Below are 20,299 nucleotides of genomic sequence, written 5' to 3' on the forward strand. Positions count from 1 at the left end.
ATATTGAGTAATGATGAATCTTAGCAGAACTCTTCTTTTTCCTACTTTTATACCTGATCATCTATGCCAGTTTAGTTTCCTCATGTAAAAGAACAATAAACTGTATTTCTTCTTTTTATTGATTTGTTTCAAAAGGAAGGCAAATAGACTCTTTGCCCTGTAATATTAGTTCCTAAATCTAGAGGAAAATTAAGCATTTAGTGTGAGTAATACACATATATATTTTGTTAGTTTTTTGAAAGTTGTACCTTTTTCATATGGATAAGACAAGGTTTAAAGCAAACTTCATATATGACAATTTTGATTTTACAGTACTTAAATTTAGGGAGTAGATATAACTTTACAAAATATTGTAGTTTTTCAAAAGGTTTCACCTTAGGAGTCTGTTAATTTTCAAGTCGCGTACACCCTTCTCCTGCCTGTTGTGGAAAGGAAAGTCAGCCAGTGCACTCTTTTGCCTGGTGGTTGTAAAATCGTCTCCATGCTAACTGCCCGAGTGCTGAGTGCTTTTCTACACTTAAAGCTTCTAACTCTTAAGGACATTTTGGATTGTCTTCCATTCTCGGACAAAAAGGTCAAGAGCATGCTTTCTTCAAATACTGGAAAGCACTTTTTTTTCTTTTTTCTTTTTGGTAATACAGTCAGTCCTCATTATTCACAGATTGTGTATTTGTGAATTCGCCTACTCACTAAAATTTGCTTGTGAGTGAAAGCAATACTCAGGCACTTTCTAGGTCATTCCCCGATGCGCATTCCCCAATGACACACTTGAGTCAACAAAATTCATGTTACCAGCTGAGGTCAAACCAGGCAACTTGCTGCCATCTTGTTTCAGCTCATATTGTAAACAGTTGTCTGCATTGTGCTTTATTTAGTGCCATGCTTTTCACATTTTTATGCTTGTTGTTGGTGATGTCACTGTTTAAAATGACCCCCAAACGTAGTGCCATCTAGTGTTCCTAAGTGCAAGAGGGCTGCGTGTGCCTTACAGAGAAAATCCGTGCATCAGGTAAGCTTTGTTCAGGCATGACTTGTAATACTGTTGGCTGTGAGTTCAGCGTTTACGAATCAACAACATATGTCAAATAAGGTGTCTTTAAACAGAAATGCACATAAAACAAGGTTATGTATTTATTGGCTGATGAAAATGTTGTGGCTAGAGGAACCAGAGGCTCTGAACCTGGCCCTGTATTTCCCTAGGAGCAGTGGTTCGGTATTCACGAATTCAGTGTTCACGAACACTTTACAGACATTATCCACTGCGAGTAACCAGAATTGGCTGTAGTTACTTTTTATCCACTGTGAGTAACCAGAATTGGCTGTAGTTACTTTTTATCCACTGTGAGTAACCAGAATTGGCTGTAGTTACTTTTTATCCACTGCGAGTAACCAGAATTGGCTGTAGTTACTTTTTTTGTTGTTTTTAGCTGAGAGAGGTCATCAATGGAGTATTTTATGCATTTGCATGTTTTGTGCTTATCATAATGCTGGGCTCTGAGCTTTTTGTTCAGCTCAGGAGCCACCCCCCACCAAGGTGGTTTACAGCTCTTTAGCTCAGAACTTTGCCTGGGGGAGAGGAGCCAGCTGAGAGCTGAGAGGTGTTAGGCTGTTAGGGAACCTGGCTTGCAGCTTGTCTGGACTTTCCCTGACCATTCCATGCTGAATTTCCACCTTCCCTGCTCACGCTGCTGGATCCTGGGCCGTAAAAAGCAGCTTCAACCTGACCCGTAAGGCTGGTCCAGGAGGGGAGGGTGCTGGACTACATCTATTCTTGGCTCTGATGATGCAGTGGTTACCTGTCAGGGACGTGGGAGCTCCGTGTGAGGTCATTCCTGCATGGATTTTGTGTTTGCTTTGCTTGTTTTTAAGAGTTTTGCTTTGCTTTGGTTATGGGTTTTTCTTCATTATCTCAAACCAGCTGGGTAAAGTACCAGCCAGAACAGGTTTTTTTAGGCAGGGAAGTTTAAAGACCTTCCTAAGCCCTAGGCACTGTTACTTTTAAGATCCCCACCCTACATCGTAAAAAATGGACCTATATCCTGTATTAAATCTAACATATAATTATAAGTAGGGTTGAGTTGCTTTTGAAATGTTATGTGTTGTAGGTAGTTACTTAAATGTTAATTTTGATTTTTAAAGGTTTTCATATTCTGGAGCAATAAGGTTTTTCTTCAGGTCTCAAACATTTTCATGACCCTGGAAAAGCTCATAGACGCTGGGTAGTATGTCTGTAGTGCAGGACTGATGTGTCAGGAGGAATTCCAGTGTTCCTCAGCCCTGCAGTTATCCAGACATTGATGGGGGCTCTGATGTGCCTCATGAAACACACGTTGCTGGTTTACAAAAATAAACCATGAACAGATGACTGCAGTATGACATGGTCAGGTGCTGTGGGAAGACCAAGGGGTCTTTAGCTGAGCTGGGGCAGAGGAGGAGCTGACTGTGATGCTGTCCTGGAGCAGGTGGTCCCAGGCCGGGTTTTGGGGGCTGCCTGTGTGGTAAGGTGAAGAGGCGAGGGGCACAGGGAGTTTGGGGAAAAGCTCGCGGTGGAAAGGTGTAGAAGAGGCTTGGAACAGCCTGGTACGTGGGGAAATCATGGGCAGTTGTTGCTGCTGGGGTGACATGCGCAAAGTGGGTTGTGATGGTGACGAATACCATCACAGGGGTGGGGAGGGGCTGAGTATGGAAGGCCTTTCGTGCACCTTGGACAGGTGTAGACTCATCCTGGGCACGTGACCTGCTCCCCGTGCCCCTCACTGCTGAATATTTTTCGGGTTTAGTTGACGTCCCTCAATACGTATCAGTAGCGTAACTAAGTTTCTGACCCTCTCTGTTCTGTATAGTGTTTGATAAGTTCTCTTTTGTTTGCTTTGTTCAGTTAGCTCTTTTTTCTTAAAGGAAGTAGAAATACTTTAGCTTTAAAAGTAACTTTTTGTTGCTGTATACCACATACATCAGGAAAGTGCAAATGTAAGTATACAGGGAAATTAGCCTAATTTCAAAACACATAATCATTATGAAAACATCAAACAATATTAAAGATATATAAAACAAGTAACAGGCAAGAGCTAATATTCACTAATATGTCATAGCCATCTTTTAAAGTTAGTATCCCTGGATCCATTTCACCCTTTAATGTCTGCAAGGGGATTTTATTTCATGGTGTGACGTATTTACTTAACTAGGTCTTCATTGATGAACATTTAGATGGATTCTTATTTTTGTAAACTATTAGAAACACGTCAATGAAAAAAATCTTCCTTGAATGTACATCTTTGTGCACTTATCTTCTCTTAAAATGATTTTACTATGAAAAATTTTAAGCATATAAAAATTGAGTAGTATGATAAGGTCCCACATATACCCAGCTTCAGCAGTTACCAATGTTCTACAATTTTTAAAATAATCTACACATCCATAATTGTTTTTCCTCTGTCAGAGTATTTGAAAGCAAGTACCAGTCATAATACCGTTTCACCCATATACCTCAGTCTTTTAAGTTAAAGACCCAGAAGCATAATAATATTAAATAAACAGAGTTGATATTAATTCCTAATATCATCTAATATTATGCAAATAAGGATCCGTGCAAGGTCTAAACATTGGTTGATACAGCTCTTTTAAGTCTCTTGGTTTCTAACCTTCCTCTCCTTCTATATCTCTCATGCTAATTATTTGTTGAAGAAAACAAGTCATTTATTCAGTAGAATTTTCCACAGTCTGAACTTGGCTGATGACCTCCTTATGGTATTATTTAACTTGTTCTTCCAGACACCATCATAGCCCATAAACCAGGAGTTAGATCCAGAGGCTTGATTCATTTGTTAAGTTTGATTACTAAGTTCAAGTGTTGTCAGCCCCTGCAGTATTCATTCTAAAGTTTCCCATCCATCTTTTACCTAATGGTTTTGACACCCTTTTATGATCATTGCCTACATTCATTATATCATTAGGGTTTTCAAAATGATGGCTTTTAGCAACTTTTGAGGTAATTGTAGATTCACATGCAGTTGTAAGAAATAATACAGAGTGATCCTGTATGCCCTTCATCCAGTTTTCCCCAAGGGTAACATCCTGCTTCAGTGCAGTCTGGTATCACACCCAGGGAATTGATGTTGATACGATCCATGGACCAGATTTAGATTTCGCTGGTTTTACATCTTCTTATGTATGCATGTGCATGTGCATTTAGTTTTATGCAGTTTTATCACATATGTAGATAAATGTGGATAACACCATGGTTAAGAATCCGTTCCATCACAAGGATCTCTCATGTTACCCTTTTATAGCCACAGCCACCTCCTTCCCTCCCCGCTGACCTCCGGAACACTGTTCTCCATTTCTATAATTTTGTCATTACAAGAGTGACATATAAATGGAACTATGCAGTATGTAATGTTCTGAGATTGGTGTTTTTTTTCAGTTTAAATTCCCTTAAGATCCATCAAAATTGTTAAGTGTATAACAGTTTATTCCTTTTTATTACTCAGTGTTTCATGATATGAATATACCACAGTTGGTTTAACCATTCACATGTTGAAGGACATTTGGGTTTCCAGTTTTGGGGTATTACACGTGAATATGCTATGAGCGTTCATGTATAGGTTTTTGTGTGAACATAAGCTTTCATTTCTCTGGCATAAATACTCAAGAGTGTATTTGCTAGGTCTATGATAAGGACATGTTTAGTTGTGTAAGAAACAGCCATTCTTTTCCAGAGTGGCTATACGGTTTTGCATTCCCATCAACAATGAATGAAAGATCTAGTTTCTCTGCATCCTCACCAACATTTGATGTTATCACTGTTTTGTTTTAGCCATTTTGATAAATTTGTAAATCATGATTTTTAAATTCTATCATTCCTTCAGTGCTTTTTAGCTGTAATTCTTCTATAAAGAAGAACTTTTTCATCAGCCATTTGGTAACCTTGAAATACAGTCTGTATAAGAATTTGATTATTTTTCTTATTTTCAATGCCTACCTCCCCACCTTGGTAAGCCAGTTTCCAGAAAAACAAATAAATGCCCTTTTAGCTTCCAGAGTGACTAATTGGCTTTTTAAACCATATCATTATAAACACATGGATTTTTAAAATATTTGATGTGATTATCTTCCAGGTAAATTAGTAGAAGAGAAATCGCCATGTCAAAGGGTAGGCAAATTTAAGATTTTGATATAGATTACCCCACTCCTCTCCAGAAAGGCTGTATCATTTTATGTTCTTAGCAAGAGTATATAAAATATTTATTTTTCTATACTCTAGCCAACACCAGTGTGGCCAGTTTTTAATTTAAACATATTTTACCGATCTGATGGCAACTTGATATCTTAGTATTTCTATTTTCAGTTCTTTAGTTACTAGAAAAGTTGATCATCTTTTCATGTTATTGCCTACTTAACAATTCAGCCAATTGCCTATTAATTACCTTTACCCATGTTTCTATTAAGATACTGATTTTTTTACGTTTTTTTGTTGTTTTATCTGTCATCCTTTTCCTTGATGGTTGCTGATTTTTATTTGTTTAGAAAGGTCTTTCCTTAAGATTATAAAATTTTATACCCATTTTTTGATGCCTTCCTGTGATTTTACAGTTTAGTTTAAATATTTGTTCCACATATGGTTTATTTTGTATAAGGTATGAAGTAAGAATCCAGCATTACCTGTTTCCAAATGTCTGACCAGTTTAATACAGATTGGAAAAGAAAAAGTAAAACTGTCACTGTTTGCAGATGACATGATACTATACATAGAAAATTCTAAAGATGCCACCAGAAAACTACTAGAACTAATCAATGAATTGGGTAATGTTGCAGGGTACAAAATTAATGCACAGAAATCTCTGGCATTCCTATACACTAACAATGAAAAATCAGAGAAATTAAGGAAACAATCCCATTTACCAATGCAACAAAAAGAATAAGACACCTAGGAATAAACCTACCTAAGGAGGTGAAAGACTTGTACTCAGAAAACTATAAAACACTGATGAAAGAAATCAAAGAAGACATAAACAGATAGACAAATATACCATGTTCTTGGATTGGAAGAATCAATATTGTGAAAATGACTCTACTACCCAACGCAATCTACAGATTCAGTGCAATCCCTATCAAACTACCAATGACATTCTTCACAGAATTAGAACAAAACATTTAACAATTCGTATGGAAACAGAAAAGACCCCAAATAGCCAAAGCAATCTTGAGAAAGAAAAATGGAGCTGGAGGAATCAGGCTCCCCAACTTCAAACTATACTACAAACTACAGTAGTCAAGACAGTATGGTACTGGTGCAGAAACAGAAATATAGGTCAGTGGTACAGGATAGAAAGCCCAGAGATAAACCCGTGCACATATAGTCACCTAATTTACAACAAAGGAGGCAAGAACATACAATGGAGAAAAGACAGCCTCTGCAATAAGTGGTGCTGGGAAAACTGGACAGCTGCATGTAAAAGAATGAAATTAGAACACTACCTAAACTGTATACGAAAATAAACTCCAAATAGATTAAAGACCTAACTGTAAGACCGGACACTATAAAACTCTTAGAGGAAAACGTAGGAAAATCATGCTTAGACATAAACCAGAGCGAGATCTTTTTTGACTCACCTCCTGGAGTAATGAAAATAAAAACAAAAATAAAAAAATGGGACCTAATAAAACTTAAAAGCTTTTGCTCAGCAAAGGAAACCATAAACAAGATGAAAAGACAACCCTCAGAATGGGAGAAAATATTTGCAAATGAAACAACGGACAAAAGGATTAATCTCCAAAATATACAAACAACTAATGGAGCTCATTATCCAAAAAACAAACAACCCAGTTGAAAAATGGGCAGAAGATCTAAACAGACATTTCACCAAAGAAGACATACAGATGGTCAAGAGGCACAGGAAAAGATGCTGAACATCACTAATTATTAGAGAAATGCACATCAAAAATACAATGAGGTATCACCTCACACCGGTCAGAGTGGCCATTATCAAAAGATCTAGAAACAATAAATGCTGGAGAGGGTGTGGTGAAAAGGGAACCCTCCTCCACTGTTGATGGGAATGTAAATTGATAACAGCCGCTATGGAGAACAGTATGGAGGGTCCTTAAAAAACTAAAAATAAAACTACTATATGACCCAGCAATCCCACTACTGGGCATATCCTCTGAGAAAACCATAATTCAGAAAGAGACATGTACCACAATGTTCATTGCAGCACTATTTACAGTACCCATGGAAGCAACCTAAGTGTCCATTGACAGGTGAATGGATAGAGATGTGACACATATGTAGAATGGAATATTACTCAGCCATAAAAAGAAACGAAATTGAGTTATTTGTAGTGAGGTGGATGGACCTAGAGTCTGTCATGTAGAGTGAAGTAAGTCAGAAAGAGAAAAACACCGTATGCTAACACACATATATGGAATCTAAAAAAAAAATGGTACTGGTGAACCTAGGGGCAGGGCAGGAATAAAGACGCAGACATAGAGGACATGAACTTGAGGACACAGCGGTGGGGAGGAAAGCTGGGGTGAAGTGAGAGTAGCAATGACATATATACACTACCAAATGTAAGATAGCAGGTGGGAAGCAGCCGCATAGCACAGGGAGATCAGCTTGATGCTTTGCGACGACCTAGAGGGGTGGGATAGGGAGGCTGGGAGGGAGGCTCAAGAGGGAGGGGATGTGGGGATATATGTATGCATATGGCTGATTCACTTTGTTGTACAACAGAAACTAGCACTTATACTCCAGTAAAGCAATTATACTCCAGTAAAGATGTATTAAAAAAATTAAAAATGTCTGACCAGTTTTCCCAATGCCATTGATTAAATAAACTATCTTTTCCCACAAATGTGAAATGCCATTTTTTTTTTTTTTTTTTTTTTTTTGCGGTACGCGGGCCTCTCACTGTTGTGGCCTCTCCCGATGCGGAGCACAGGCTCTGGACGCGCAGGCTCAGCGGCCGTGGCTCACGGGCCCAGCCGCTCCGCGGCACCTTCCCGGACCGGGGCACGAACCCGTGTCCCCTGCATCGGCAGGCGGACTCTCAACCACTGCACCACCAGGGAAGCCCTGAAATGCCATTTTTATGCTAAATTCTCGAATCTTGAGTCTATTTCTGAGTTTTCTATTGTGTTCTATTGATTTGTCAGTCTTCAGTGTCACAGCTTAAATTACCTTAGATTGATTGTCCTTTAACATTTCTGTTATTGCATTTTGTAAATATATGAACATCATACTAGCTTGTTCATGTATTACTATTATATATCTGACTGTTGTTACTTTGTAGTGTGTTTTAATAATTGGTGCTGCTGATCTCTTTTTTTCTTTTATGACTTTGCTAAGTTCACAAGCATTTTCATCCAGATTAGAAGTATTTGTGATAAATCCAGACCACCATTTTATATTTTGATTGGGATTTTATTTAATTTATATTCTAGTTTAGGGAGAATTGATTTCTTTACAACTTTGCGCTTTCATCGTTAAGAACATGGTCTATCATTTCATTTATTCAGATCTTTTTTTCATGTCCTTGAATATTTTTTGTTAATTTACCCCTAAATTATTGCTTTTGGTTTCTCTGTCCCTTCATTTGAGGAATGCGTTTTAAACTTGATCAGATTCATTTTATTTTATTTTATTTTTTTAACATCTTTATTGGGGTGTAATTGCTTTACAATGGTGTGTTAGTTTCTGCTTTATAACAAAGTGAATCAGTTATACATATACATATGTTCCCACAACTCTTCCCTCTTGCGTCTCCCTCCCTCCCACCCTCCCTATCCCACCCCTCCAGGTGGTCACAAAGCACCGAGCTGATCTCCTTGTGCTATGTGGCTGCTTCCCACTAGCTATCTACCTTACTACGTTTGTTAGTGTGTATATGTCCATGACTCTCTCTCGCCCTGTCACAGCTCACCCTTCCCCCTCCCCATACCCTCAAGTCCGTTCTCCAGTAGGTCTGCATCTTTATTCCTGTCTTACCCCTAGGTTCTTCATGACATTTTGTTTTCTTAAATTCCATATATGTGTTAGCATACGGTATTTGTCTTTTTCTTTCTGACTTACTTCACTCTGTGTGATAGACTCTATTTTTTTAAAGTAGGTCAAGCCTTCTGGGAAAATGTCACATTTATAGTTTGTAATACTGGCTTTCCAAGCTGTCTCTACAGTATGTCTGGCTCCCTAAACTAACAAGCTGTATTTCCAACAGTCCTTGAGGCAAATTAAATAATGGCTTCATGCTGATAGTAGCTAATATGGTTTAGTTACTGAGTATAAATTACAACAAATTTCTGATGAAGATGACCATATGTTGTTGACCAAAATTAGATATTAATGCAAATTTGGAGTTTTAAATTGAAAACTTCAGCTATTTAAGTACAATATCTGGGCAGCTTTTTATTAAGTGAAAAAAACAAACCTACAATTAGAAAAGTTTCATAAGGCATGCATGTGCTAGCTTGCCCAGCCTCCTTGGTTAGACCGTTTGTATCATTTATTTCATTGTACCTGGGAATCTTGTATCTTTATCTGCTGCCTACATGAGCTGTCTTTATGCCCAAACCTATTTAATCCCAAGTAGACTGTTGATAAAAGCAGCTACTATTTATTGAGATCCAGCTGTGTGAGATCCAACTATGTGTTGGGGCTAAGAGGTAGAGTCAATAATTAAGTTTGATCCGTCCAGCTCTAAACTCTTTGGGGACTTGGACTGCATTATAGGCTTCCCAGCATGTTTGGGTGTATGTGTGTGGTGTGCTTTGGAGGACTTCTTTGTTGTTCTGGGGACTTGGTGAGAGGAGGAAGAAGTTGGTCATAATTTTCACAAACCCTGTTAACACTGCTTCTAAAATATGGAATCTTTGATAATATCCCTTTCTTGAGAGAGATTCTTTATTAAGTACCTCAGTATATTTTAAATTGTAAACGTCTTGCTGAACTGCCATTATTTGGTAGATTCTAGGGTCAGAATTTTTGGGAAGCACTGTAAAACCAAATTTCATAAAAAATAATATATTTTTTTGGGAAATTTTTATGTTCATATCTTTGTCCACTTTTCTGACATGTTTTACATTTTCATTGTTGGTTTGTAAGGGATTTTTGTTTTGTTTGTTTTGTTTGTTTTTCGGTCATGTTTAACCACACTAAAGAATGCAAATAAATAAAAAGATATTATTGTACCTATTGATGTGGATAAAAGTAATAATAATTTTTCTATTATAATACCTAGGGTTTTGCAAGGAATACACTGTTCATGGGAAAACTGATGTGCCCCACTGCAGAGCAATTTGACAGTATCAAAAAATCTAACAAATATGCTTATTCATCTTGAGCCCAGGTTTTCTACTTCTCATGAGTCATTTCTCATGTGTGTATATTTGAAAATAAGCTAAATGTCCAATAATAAGATGTTGGAGGTAAGAAGTATGGAATGTTGTACAGACCTTAAAATCATTGAAGAAAAATATTTAATACATGGGCAAATGTGCATAAGAAGTTAAGTTAAAAGGCAGGTTATAAAGAGCTTGTACTGTATGTTCCTAATTTAAAAAATTTTGTATATATAAGTGAAATAAAGTATGTAGACTTTGGATTCTAAATCAAACAAGCTAACTGTAAAAAGACATTTTGGGGACAGAGAAAATCAAAACATGGACTAAGTATTAGATGAAACTGAGTATTTGCTATTAGTTTTGTTAGGTATGATAATGACATTTTAGTTTTTTTAAGTGTTCAGTGTTAGAGACACATACTGAAGTGTTATAGGGTGAAATTATATGAAATCTGGAATTTGCTGCGCAATACTCAAAAATAAAGGAATTAGATAAAACAACAACAAAAAGTAACAAGTAGTGTAGTAGCTAATAATGGAATTATCAAAAGATTTAATTTAATAATGGAATTATCAAAAGATTTAATTTAGAGGGAAAATATTATTTTTAGTTCCTTAAAAACCACTTGTTGAATTATAAACAGTATACTAATTATAATTGCAAATTATTTTATGCATTAAAACAGCTGAACCTTTGCTTTTCATGCATAATATGCTGTGTGTTCTCTCAAACTTAGTAAAATATTTGTGTAAGCATTCTATGATTCAGAGAGACTTTCTAGGCCAAATTAGTGTGGCTTATTTGTGTATATTATGAAGTATTTTGGACACACTGAAAGGCTTAAAGAATAGTAATTTATACTCTCCCTATACCTAACATCCTACTTAAGATATAAAATGCAACCAGTATAATTGAAACACCGGTTTTACTTCTCCCTAATTGCATAATCCTTTCTCTGCCTCAGAAAGAACAATTAATCATCTCCTTTTAAACATAATAAAAGCTATGCTTTTGAACTTTATGTAAATGGTAGTGTATTCTGATGTTTTTGCGGTTTGATTTTTTTCCATTCACCTTACTCTTTCTGAGATTTCATCTGTGTTGATGTGCATAGTTCAGGTTCATTCATTTTCACTGCTTGAACTAATTTCATTGTATGAAAATGTCATAATTATCTATCCTCCTGCTGATGAACATTTAGCCGTTTCCAGTTTTTGCGATTAACAAATGATGTTACTATTAATGTTCTTTTACAGTTCTCCTTGTGCCGTGTGTGAGAGAGTCCCCAGGACACCTACCTATGAATGAAATTGCTGGATTGAAAGGTATGTGAATCTTCAGCTTTACTAAATATTGCCCGATTGTCTCCAAAAGTAGAACCTGTTTGGATGCCAGCCTTAACTGGTTCTGCACCCTTGCCAACGCTAGGTATTGTCAGACTTTTTCCTTTGTCAGTTTGATGAGTAATATATCTCATTGTTATTTTGAATTTCACTGATTACTGGTGAGGTTGGACATCTTTTCTTATGTTATTAGTATTACAGGGTTTTTTCTTTTGGAATTTTATTTTTAATATAGCAGGTTCTTTTTAGTTATCTATTTTATACATATTAGTGTATATATGTCAATCCCAATCTCCCAGTTCATCCCACCACCACCACCAACCCCTCCCCCACCCCCTGCTCCCTGCTTTCCCCTCATTACAGGTATTTTTTTTAGTACTTGCGTATTCTGGCTGTAAGTTGTATGCAAAGTTGAAAGCATGAAGTAGTTGCTACTAAATAGAAATATACCATAATTTTATTTTTAAAACATTGGCAACTTTGCAGATTTTTTGGAGGAAATAGTTTGGGATGATTTTTTGAACAGTGCATTAGAGAGTGCATGGGATTTGGAATTAAATTGGTGCTTGAATCCTGGCTTCATTTTTTATCAGCTATATGACCTTGGGCAATTAGCACAATCTCTCTTGAGTCTTTCCTCATCCTTAAATGAGTATAATACCTCCTGGTTTGATGATAGAATTAAATCTGTAACAGTTTTTGCCTGGTCATCAAAGAAACACATGGTCTTGTGTTACCCTGATGGCAGATTATGTGTTTTCTGTTGACTAATTCTGGACGCTTTTCGTCGAGTGCTGCTTTCAGTTGGTCTAATTGGGAGCAGTACTTGTTGGAATTAAGCGTTTGGTTTTCCAGAAGGAGCTCATAATAGAGGACTCCCTTCCAATCCCACCATATACACAACATCACCTTTTCTGGATGAAGACCTGCCTTTGGTGTGGTCAGTGGTGGTTCATTTTGCCTGCCTCACGATCTCTTCCATTCCACATTATTGTACAGTATCCATTTTTTCATCACCTGTCACAATTTGTTTTAAAAATGGAACGTTTTCATTATGTTTAAGTAGAGAATCGCATGCGGGACTATGGTCAAGAAGGTTTTTTTTACTTAACTTATGTGGAACCCAAACATCAAAGCAATGAACATAACCAAGCTGGTGCAAATGATTTTCAACGCTTGATTTGGATACTTTGAGTATGTTGGCTATCTCCTGCATGGTATAATGTTGATTCTTCTCAATTAATGTCTCGATTTGATCGCTACCAACTTCAGCTAGTCTCCCCGACCATGGAGCATCATCCAGCGAGAAATCTCCAGCACAAAACTTTGCAAGCCACTTTTGACACATTCAGTCAGTCACAGCACCTTCTCCATACACTGCACAAATCTAGTTTTTTGCATTTTGGTTTCGTTTTTACCTTTCTTGAAATAATAAAGCATAATATGCCGAAAATGTTGCTTTCTTTCTTCCATCTTCAATATTAAAATGGCTACACAAAAATTCACCAATTTTTTTTTTAATCAATTTATTTATTTTTGCTGTGTTGGGTCTTCGTTTCTGTGCGAGGGCTTTCTCTAGTTGTGTCAAGTGGGGGCCACTCTTCATCGCGGTGCGCGGGCCTCTCACTATCGCGGCCTCTCTTGTTGCGGAGCACAGCTCCAGACGCGCAGGCTCAGTAGTTGTGGCTCATGGGCCTAGTTGCTCCGCGGCATGTGGGATCTTCCCAGACCAGGGCTCGAACCCGTGTCCCCTGCATTGGCAGGCAGATTCCCAACCACTGCGTCACCAGGGAAGCCCCGATAATTCTGTTTCTTAAATGCACTCTGATATGACAGCTGTCACAATACAATCTAACATAATTGTTTTGAATGTAGTTAAAGACAACCAAGTGCTACTAGAGCCATCTTACAGAAAAAACCGAAAGAACCTTTTGGCCAACCCAATACATAGTTTTAGGATGAAATAAACATATTCAAATAATAGTGTGGAAGGTGGATGATACCGTGGCACATGATTAAATCCTTCCTGAAATCTGGCAACATTTGTGAAATTAAAATGCAGCCTGGGGCTTCCGTGGTGGCACAGTGGTTAAGAATCCACCTGTCAATTCAGGAGACACGGATTCGAGCCCCAGTCTAGGAAGATCCCACATGCCGCAGAGCAACTAAGCCCATGCGCCACTACTGAGCCTGTGCTCTAGAGCCCGTGAGCCACAACTACTGAGCCCGCATGCCACAACTACTGAGCCTGTGCTCTAGAGCCTGTGAGCCACAACTACTGAGCCCGCATGCCACAACTACTGAAGCCCGTGTGCCTAGAGCCCGTGCTCCACAACAAGAGAAGCCACTGCAATGAGAAGCCTGCGCACCGCAACGAAGAGTAACCCCCGCTCCCTGCAACTAGAGAAAGCCGGCGCGCAGCAACGAAGACTCAACGCAGCCAAAACAAAAAGAACAAAACAAAACAAAATGTAGCCTGATAGTTGATGCTAATATAAGTGTACTTCATCTCAGGGCCAAATGAGGAGATCGCTGGTGTACCAAACCAGAGTGGTCACATGTTTAGTGCAACCCACTTCTCCCCATACATGCACACCCAAACCCTTGAGTCAACTGTGTTCATCTTCTGTGCCCTGTCAGTTTTTGACCAGTCAGAACATCAGTGACTGTGATGAAGCTGTCCAGGATCGCAGTGGGTAAGTGGGAGTGACCTTGGGACCCTTTGGTTGTCCCGGAATCTGGCGTGGGTGTGGGGACTGTGTTGCTAACTGTGCAGTGTGGGAGAGATGGGCTGGGTGCCCAAGAGCTGATGGAGGAAGTACAGGCTTGTAGATAATTATGAGTTGATGTCATTGTCCCCTTGCCACAGGAATTTCTTCACATGGCTTCCGAAGATGTGACCATTACGGTTCGCCTCATTCGTTCATTTGAGCATCGCAATTTCAGACCTGTGGTATATTATGGAGTTCATTTGGACCAAACTGTAAAGGAATTTATAGTATTTCTAAAGCAAGGTATGAGACATCTCAGCCACTTTGTTTTATTAGTGTTTTGAAAAATATTGTTGACTATTAGAATGATAGTAATCTTTGAAAAACACTTGGAAAGATATTAACCTGTGTTCTAAGCCAGGTGTGAGGCTGGCTTCTGCTCTGGGCCTTGGCATCAGCGGCAGTGTTTCCCTGAGGCTTATTTAGCAACATGTTTGCCCTCATCAGAGATTGTCACTATCATGTTTGGCTTCTCCCTTTTTTAATTAAAAAAAAAATTAAGGTCTGTGTTTGCTTGTAACAAACGGGTTTATGTATTTGGAGACTGATTAGTAAGAGAATGTAGTGTTACCCGGCTGAGCACAAGAGGGCCTTCTGGGGAGTGTGACAGGAAGGTGGCAGGCCTCTGTACAGCCAGGAAATCATGAGAGCTGCTGGTCATTGTGGGCACAGAAGTGACAGGCAGCCTCACTGGTGCTACCGTATCATTTCAAGCTTAACATACAGCAGGCTTGAATTTAGTCTTCATTTTGATTGGTCCTTTGTGGGTTTCTAACCTCTGTTTTCAATTACTGAAGTGTTCCAATCATCAACATTTGATGAAACATCTAGAATAAGCTTTTATTATTATCTTATGATATAATGTACAGATCTTTGTGTACTGTTCTGTGAGTTTTGACAGATGTAGTACTTTATATCCAACTTAATTTTTAAAAACTGACATAATTTCAGACACGGAAAAGTTGCAGAAACTCCTGGATGCTCTTCACAGATTCCCCAAATGTCAACATTTTGTTAACATTTGTTTTTCTCTCGCCTCCACCTTCCCCCTTCCTCTCTTACTCTCCCACTTCATTCTTTTCTCTGAACCTTTTAGAAGTATGTTGCAGACATGATTCCCTTTTACCTCTAAATATTTCAGTGTGTATTTTCTAAAAACAAGGAATTCACTTACATAAACATAGTACAGTGATGAAAATCAGGAACTTAACGTTGAAACAATGCTATTATCTACTTTACAGACCTTATTGAGATTAATTAATTCCTTTAATCTGAGTTAATTTCTTTATCCTGGAGTCTTTTATTGTATTTCATCACATTGGCAATTTTGAATAGTACAGTCCGGTTATTTTGTAGAATGCAGGTGGGTTTTTCTGGTGTTTTCTCATTATTAGATTTAGGTTATGCTTTTTCTCCCCTCCACAGTTTCCCCTATTATTAACATCTTACATTAGTATGCTGCATTTGTTGCAATTAATGAAACAATATTGATGCATTATTAATTACAGTCCATAGTTTATTCAGGTTTCCTTAGTTTTCAATTTCAAATCATTGAAACAATGCTGACTTCTCGGTGCATTTACACCAGGACGCACATGCTGTCGACTGCCCCCATTAGTGGCAATGGTGACTTTAATCAGTTGGTTAAGGTGATAACTGCCAGGTTTCTCCACTGTACATTTTTATTGTAATTGAAAATTAACTTGTAGGGATATATTCTGAGACTATGTGAATGTCCTGTTGCTTCTTAAACTTTCATCCACTAGTTCAGCATCCTTTGATGATTCTTGCCTGAATCAGTTATTATGATGATGATTGGCAAATGGTGATTTTTCTTATTCCATCATTCCTTCTAGATACATTAGTTGTTTTTCTACAGTAAGGAAGAGCTTTTTACCCTACCTGCCCATTCTCACCCCCCACCCCATTTATTTAATCTTTTGTTTATATCACTGTGGACTCAAGGATTCTTACTTTATTCAAAGGATTATAATTCTTTACTATGATTATTTTATTTTGATGCTCTAATCATCCCCATTTTGGCTGGCGGTAGCCCCTTCAGTCTGGGTCCATGTCCTTTTAACATGTCCCCAATCCTTCTTTGAGCACTTCCTTACTTTTTGGTCTAAGATGTTCCAGACATGTCCTGTTCTTTCTCTGCCCCAGCCCTGGGATCAACCATTTCTCAGAGGAGCTCTGACTCTATTACTGGAGAATGTTATTGGGAGACCAACATCTTGTTTTATGTGTGTGGAATGTAAGTGTGTATAGCTAACTTTAAGAAATGTAGTTAATTCTTGACATTTTATTTCCTGATTGACTTTGTAAAATTTCTAAACTCTTCTCCCTTACTTTTTTTTTTTTTGTCTAATCTTGAGTGGTTTCACTGCTCAGTATTACTTGCTTAAGAAGAAAGTGAGGTATATAAACCCATAGGGAAAACGAACTAGTCAGTCGACTTGTTATGGAGAGATTGAGAGCTGGTACTGAGATACTGCCAATTAAAGAGGGTCCTGCTTTTGAAAAGATATCGCCAAAAGCATATTCAGGTTTTGAAATAAAAACAAATGCCTACATTTTTTATTTTAAAATCTTTGTGTGTGTTATGGGTTACAGTGTTTCTTACTGTTACTACAGTGAGTGCTGTGGTGTTCTTGGTACAGTGCAGAATAGGTTCTCTGAAGTCCTTGAGAATGAGATGTAATCTTCAAGCTGCTCCAGTGCCGCCAGGGGCAGATGTATTCTCCCGGGGGTCACTGTGTTCTTTCCTTCCCAAGTACCATAGAATGCTCCCCATTAGAGCAGTGGTGTGGATCACAGCTAGATGCTCAGCCCAGCCTACTCACATCTTTCACCTGTGCTACTAATAGTATAGCCACTACTTGTTTCTATTGTGCATGTGGGAAATGTGTTCCACTGATTAAAAGGTAAACTTTGGGGTTCAGACCTTTTTGGCTTGTGTGCTCTCTGCCTATCTTTGTCATCTGATTTGAGGTACTGTGGGACTCTGCAAAGCTGGTGAATTTACCCTTTATGAACTGTGTACATAACAAAGACCAAATAGCTTATTACCGAGAAATTTTTGAACTAATAATAATAATAGCAAGCATTACTATGTATCAGATACTGTGCTAAGAACTCTAAGTAGGTTATCTCATTTCATCCTCACAGCATCCTTCTAAATTAGGAACTGTTATTATCTCCATTTTACAGATGAAGAAACTAAGGAACAGGGAGAGAAGTGAAGAAACTTGCCTGAGATTACATGGCTAATACAAGGCAAAGCTACAGCCCAACCCAGGCTGTTCAGCTGTACATCATGCACTCCTAAACACGACACTAAGTGCCTCTTTATTTTTGTCTACTGCCTTGCTGGCTTAAGAGGATCCCTGAAGTAAATGGATTCACTCAGTGTCAAAAGAGTCTTTGAATTTAGTTCATCTTGCTCTAGTGTTTTTTTAAATTGAAATATCGTTGATTTACAGTGTTTCAGGTGTACAGCAAAGTGATTCAGTTATATATATATATACATGTTCTTTTTCAGGTTCTTTTCCATTATAAGTTATTACGAGATATTAAATATAGTTCCCTGTGCTATACAGTAGGTCCTTGTTTACATATTTTATATATAGTAGTGTGTATCTGTTAATCCCAAATTACCAATTTATCCTTCCCACCCCTTACCCTTTGGTAACCGTAAGTTTGTTTTCTATGTCTGTGAGTCTTTTTCTGTTTTGTAAATAAGTTCATTTGTATCATTACTTTAGATTCCACAAATAAGTGATATCATATGATATTTGTCTTTATCTGACTTACTTCACTCAGTATGATAATCTCTAGGTCCATCTGTGTTGCTGCAAATGGCATTATTTCACTCTTTTTTAAGGCTGAGTATATATATGTATATGTCTTCCATTATATATGTACCACATCTTCTTTATCCATTCATCTGTCGATGGACATTTAGGTTGCTTCCATGTCTTCGCTATTGTAAATAGTGCTGCTATGAACATTGGGATGCATGTATCTTTTCAAATTAAGAGTTTTCATCTTTTTCAGATATATGCCCCAGAGTGGGAATGCTGGATCACAGGGTAACTCTAGTTTTAGTTCTTTTTCTTTTTTTCTTTTTTTGCGGTACGCGGGCCTCTCACTGTTGTGGCCTCTCCCATTGCAGAGCACAGGCTCCGGACGTGCAGGCTCAGCGGCCACGGCTCATGGGCCCAGCTGCTCTGCGGCATGTGGGATCTTCCCAGACCAGGGCACGAACCCATGTACCCTGCATCGGCAGGCGGACTCTCAACCACTGCGCCGCCAGGGAAGCCCTAGTTTTAGTTCTTTAAGGGACTTCCATACTGTTCTCCATAGTGGCTGCACCAATTTTCATTCCTACCAACAGTGTAGGAGGGTTCCCTTTTCTCTACACCCTCTCCAGCATTTATTATTTGTAGACTTTTTGATAATGACCATTCTGACTGGTCTGAGGTCTGGTCTGACTGGTCTGACCTCATTATAGTTTTGATTTGCATTTTTTAAATAATTAGTGATGTTGAGCATCTTTTCATGTGCCTGTTGGCCTTGCTGTAATGTTTTGAACACTTAAAGCTGGAAAGATGTTTGACATTGTGGCATAGCGAATCTTGTACACAGACAGAAATGCTTATTGTGGTGAATGACCTTTTGGGGTTATTTTGGATGCCTTCTTGCCTTTCTAGCTGTTTTTTTCTTATCATAGTCACTTTTTGCCATCCATAGCTTAACCTTGTCTCTTCCCATAATTGTCTGTATTTCTCCCTTAGCCAAGAGTCTTTGGTTAAGTTTGATCCATTCTGCATTGAGAATCATGGTACCACTACACCATGCCATTAAAATCTAAAGCTGTATAAATATAGTACATAAGTATAGTAAATATAAACTAACACTTACAAATAAGTATAAATATATCAATAATAAATACTTAAGGTTATATTTATATGTAAGCATATAAATATAACAAAACAAATAAATCTATTATTAACATATCTGATGTTAATCAGATATTCTGAACACAGAGGTACCATATATTACCTTATATAGATGACAAATTTTCTAGATTCAGAATAAATAAACGAACCAATTATCTAGATAATTTGACATTTTAATTATTCATTGATTTGGAAGCATTTTAATACTTTGTAATACTTTAGATCTTGATTCTGAATGTAAAATTATTTCATCTGTTAAACAGAGGAAAGCTGTGGGGATTTTATCCAACCTTCCAATTCAGAGCTCATTCTTCATACCCTGTTACTCCTGGTCATGTGTTACTTTGTAGAGCAGTCTATTCTATTGGGTGACTACTAGCATAGTTAGAAAGATTTTCTTTATCTTTTTAATTTTTATATATTTGTTTATATCTAATTCTCCCCTCCACAGTTTCCCCTATTATTAACATCTTACATTAATATGCTGCATTTGTTGCAATTAATGAACCAATATTGATGCATTATTAATTACAGTCCATAGTTTATTCAGGTTTCCTTAGTTTTTACTGAGGTCCATTTTCTGCTCCAGGATCCCATCCAGGATACCACATTACATTTAGTTGTCATGTCTCCCTAGGCTCTGTGAACTGTGACAATTTCTCAGATTTTCCCAGTTTGATGACTTTGACAGTTTTGGGGAGTACTGGTCAGGCCTATCATAACATGCCTCTCTGTTGGAATGTTCCTGATGCTTTTCTCATGATTAGACTGGGGTTATGGGTTTTTGAGAGGAAAATCACAAAGATAAAGTGTCACTTTTATCACATCATATCCAGGGCACCTACTTTCTACATGATTTATGACTGTTGATGTTGACCTT

The 20,299-nt window shown here is 37.8% G+C and overlaps 1 protein-coding gene across 2 annotated transcripts in view; it reads left to right on the forward strand.

The window, feature by feature from the left end:
- Positions 1 to 20,299, forward strand: part of LOC307187770 (UPF0538 protein C2orf76 homolog) — an 86,516-nt gene that overhangs the window by 18,707 nt on the left and 47,510 nt on the right. The window contains exons 2-3 of one of the 2 annotated variants that reach the window (XM_079924267.1): positions 11,598 to 11,666; positions 14,554 to 14,698. In XM_079924267.1, the coding sequence (XP_079780393.1) occupies positions 14,566 to 14,698 (133 nt within the window). In that variant the 5' untranslated portion in view covers positions 11,598 to 11,666; positions 14,554 to 14,565. Of the gene's footprint in view, positions 1 to 11,597; positions 11,667 to 14,322; positions 14,381 to 14,553; positions 14,699 to 20,299 lie in introns of those variants that run through there. The other variant, XM_079924268.1, reaches the window with a different exon arrangement.

Source organism: Stenella coeruleoalba, assembly GCF_951394435.1.
Source record: "Stenella coeruleoalba genome assembly, chromosome: 6".
Lineage (NCBI taxonomy): Eukaryota > Metazoa > Chordata > Mammalia > Artiodactyla > Delphinidae > Stenella > Stenella coeruleoalba.